General features: G+C 38.4%; 1 protein-coding gene across 1 annotated transcript in view; it reads left to right on the top strand.

Annotated features, from left to right (window-relative positions):
- Positions 1-3,951, top strand: part of lrrc49 (leucine rich repeat containing 49) — a 62,131-nt gene that overhangs the window by 23,292 nt on the left and 34,888 nt on the right. The window contains exon 7 of the mRNA XM_015382974.1: positions 1,329-1,390. Within this exon, the coding sequence (XP_015238460.1) occupies positions 1,329-1,390 (62 nt within the window). The remainder of the gene's footprint in view (positions 1-1,328; positions 1,391-3,951) is intronic.

Raw genomic sequence — 3,951 nt, 5'->3', positions numbered from 1 at the left:
GGGGCCTTAGTAATGCCCAGGCATCTGGCTGTATGAATGTATGTACTTTACTGTCATTTTGTACACACAGAGTGCATACAAAAAAAAAATGTGTTTATACAGCTTTCTGACAGTGAATGAGCAGCAGCTTAGCAATGAAAAAGAACATTTCCATTCATAAAGTGCAGAAGTGATCAAATGTACATAGTGTGGGAGAGGCGTGGTGCAAAAAGAAATTGGTGTGGAAGGTTCAGAGCAATGCAAAAATAAATAAATAGATATGGTGCAAAATGCAGAAAAAAACATTTGAGTTGAGTTCTATTTTGAAGATTTACCATACTTACAGACAACATGCTGCGTTCACAATGTTACAGGATTGATAAGGATATAATGATTAAATATTATTTGTAATATGAGCTACTTATTAGTAATAGAAAACAAGAAGCTGTAATTGAATAATTAAATGAGCTCCCCTGTTACTATATGAAGGCAGACAAAATATCCGTTATAGTGGGAATGAAAGGTTTAATGTGTAAATCCTCACTTTGAATTGGAGATTGAAGAAGTGCAAGTCTGCTGCAGAGGTTTATTGTTCTCACCGGAGGAGCTAGCACAGCCGAAACACTGGGCCACAGTCTGATCTATAGAGTAGCTTGCAGGGAATCTGACCCAGGATGTGAGGCGTTGGCTGCTGACACAGCTCAATCAGACTGCTGCTGGGAGGGGAGGCGATGTCCCTCCCTGGCTCCATCATGTGCATCACTGGCCAACCACCCACACAAACACACAGCAGAGGTTCCTAATGCTTCACAGGAAGCAGCAACGTTCTGGCATCTTATTAGAAGCTGTTCTTATGACTTAACGTTTGTCCTTTTATGACCGAGCCAATCAGGGATCAGCACTTTGTTTTTCATTGAATTTACCTTTGTTGTCCTTCTAGGTAGATGCATTTATGTGGCTCTTAGCTCCTTTTGCTCTGGTAAGTGTAAATGTCCCAGTTAGCATTACAAGTTAGCCTCCTGCAGCAGGAAATCTCTGCATTAGCGCAGCACACACTCCCCTCCCCCTGTTGCCATCATGCTCTCTCTCTCATTCTCTCTCTTCTGCTGTCGCCCCTCCTCTCCATGTGCAGACAAGGCAGCATGTCCAATGTGTGTGTGTGTGTGTGTGTGTGTGTGCATGCGCAAAGAGGATTAGGATGCTGAATGCTGGAGCAAAGAGCTGCAAGGTGACTGAGGGAATGGAGAGGCAAACAGAGCCGTGACGATGCGGTGCCCTCGTCCTGAGCATCCTCTCCTATCCACATCCATCCATCCCTCTGTCTTTCCTCTCCCCTTTTCTCTTTCCAGACCGAGGTGGACCGCCTACCCGGCTTGCAGCGTCTCTTTCTCCGCTGCAACAACATCCTCAGGTAAGAGCCGGCATCATTTAACTCCCTCATTCCCACAGAGCTGAGACAGGGATGGTGGCGTGACAGCCGCAGCACACGCCGTCTCACACACAGGTGCTGAGCAGTTAACAAGGACATGATCTACATCTCTGTATTCTTCTTGTGTGTATTTGAAAGAATTTGGATGAGACAGTTGTGATGAATGGCTAAACTTTTCAAGCAACCCAAAAATGCAGTCTGAGAAATGGTAAACCAGGTGTTATAAGGAATTTGAGATTAAATAATGAGGATTTTATGGCTTAAATAATAGGCCCACTTTTTTCCCCCAGGAAAATATTCGTATTATCTCCCTTTTCTCCTTATGTTGTAAAAAGCGGTACCTCAGAGTTACTTTGTCAGAGCCATGCAGCCTCCTTGGGATGTGGGAGTCATGGTGGGACAGCCGTCTTGTCCATGTTCACCTTGTGCTGTTAGATCTGACCTGACATCTCTTGCCGGCTCTGCTGTTCAAGTGCCAGCATGATTCAACATCAGGCCAAACAGTCAGCAGCCAATGAATGCAAATCCTCAGAACAAATAAGAACAGATGCTCAGTTAGAAAGAAATAAGCGCAACTTAACTTCTCAGTCTCATATTTCTTTAACTACATTGTTAAGGGACATTGCTGGGATTAAAAAAGAACTTCTGTATAAAAACCTACAGTAATAATATTAAACCTGAGTTAGAAGCTTACAAATTGTTCACTGCTGGGAGGACGACAGTTATTCTCTGTTGCTAGGTAGATAATTAGAGCACAGTCATCTCTTTGGTCTGCAGACTTTAACCAGTAGAAGATCTTTGAACAGAAATCCAACCAAACAGTGATATCAAAGCTTTCTGTTAAATCTGAAAATATAAGAAAAGTTTTATATTTAAGCTTTTTTTTTATCTTAGGTTGTATAAGTTTAAATATTTTTTTTTTTCATATAGGTTTTACATCAGTTTCACATTTGTTATTTTAAAACCTGTAGTTCTCGTGCAGAGATTTGTGAATATCTACAAACTCCATAACTCAGGGGAGAGATAAGGCCTGATGAGAGTCAATCCCTGTAACGATCTTTGCATCTGAAACTGGCTAAATTACAGCCTTTCTAGTTATATTATCTATAAGCTGCTTTTTTGGAAGACATGTGTATATTTAAACAGGCCTTAATTCAGTTTAAAAATTAAAACTAATTAATTATAACGATTCACAAAGGGCTGTATTTCATTTGTTTGCTTCTGTTTATATCTTCTCAAAGCAAAAAGTTCAATTTATCAGAAAAATAGAATATTACTAAATTATTGCTTATTAGAATTAAATAAAGCAGAAACTGAGATGACAGTTGTCCGATAAAAGCTAATACAGCTAGCTTTGGATAAGAAAGTCTCTTTAGGTCACCAGGAATGTTTCCAGTTGGTGAAAATATCAACTACTTTATTACTGGTGTTTTTAAAATCATTTTAGCCGTCTACCAGAAATATGTTCAGCTCTTTGCTTTTTAAAAGAGGACTTATTCAATTTTCAGTTCCAGTAGGATTATGAAGCAGAAAAACAAAACACAACAATGCAGATTAAAGTAGCTGCACATCCTAAACACTCCAGCAGAGTTACAGGCTGATTGCCTCAATGTCTCAAAAACCTCATGTAGTAATTAATAAAAAAAGACCCCAACCAAGTATTAACTGCATTTATACTGAGCAATACATGGACACGCTTTTCAGTAAGACTGCATTTCTGCATGAACAAAAAGACTTAATTTTTCTAATGTGATGTTCTAATTAACGGAGAAAACTAATTTGGATTTTATAAAGCTGTAAGCCATAAATATATATTATAAAAATAACCAAAATATGTCTATCTTTTCTAATTAATTAAGATTGTAATATGTTTTAGCATTTAATGTATATAATTATACAATTTCAAAATAGAAATTTATAAATATTTAATAGGTTGTTGCCTTTTTAGATTAAATTTCTTAAGTCTAAAGTTAAATAAAAGTGACTTATTTTTTTTATGAATGGACTTTAATCTTAAATGAGGCTCAGTGAAACCTGAACCGACCCTAAGTAATGGATCGTACAGATTCACAAACACTTGTCATGTTAAGATTCCTTTCATTTAGACTCTGATCTCTAAAGTTTTCTGTCATTTGATAAAATAGACACAAATCTTTAAAAATTCATGGGAGACATTTGTGCTGCAGTGATTATGGTTTTAAGAAGGTATTATGGAAAAAGAACAATGAAAGGATTTTAACTTTTATAGGCATGAACTCGGATCCACGGATGTAGGGGACGGGGGAGCAGTTCTTCTGTGCCCTTTCTCCATAACATCCAGGGTAGATTAGATAAAGGGGGGAGGCCGAGTACAGAATAACACTTATTGTTATGAGAGCAGGCTGCACAGGAATTTTCCATCAGCCTTTAGTCTTTGTCTTGCTGGCTCTACGTTGTGAGACTCATATTCCATATTTGTTGGGCTTTTCTACCTTAAAGGAATAGTACACCCAAAACATGATTAGCCTTCATTTTCTACTCACCTCCATGCGGAACAACACTCT

The sequence above is a fragment of the Cyprinodon variegatus genome, unplaced genomic scaffold (genome assembly GCF_000732505.1).
Source record: "Cyprinodon variegatus isolate N-32 unplaced genomic scaffold, C_variegatus-1.0 Scaffold271, whole genome shotgun sequence".
Lineage (NCBI taxonomy): Eukaryota > Metazoa > Chordata > Actinopteri > Cyprinodontiformes > Cyprinodontidae > Cyprinodon > Cyprinodon variegatus.
The sequence above is the reverse complement of the archived record's forward strand: the minus strand, read 5'-3'. Positions and strand labels throughout refer to the sequence as shown.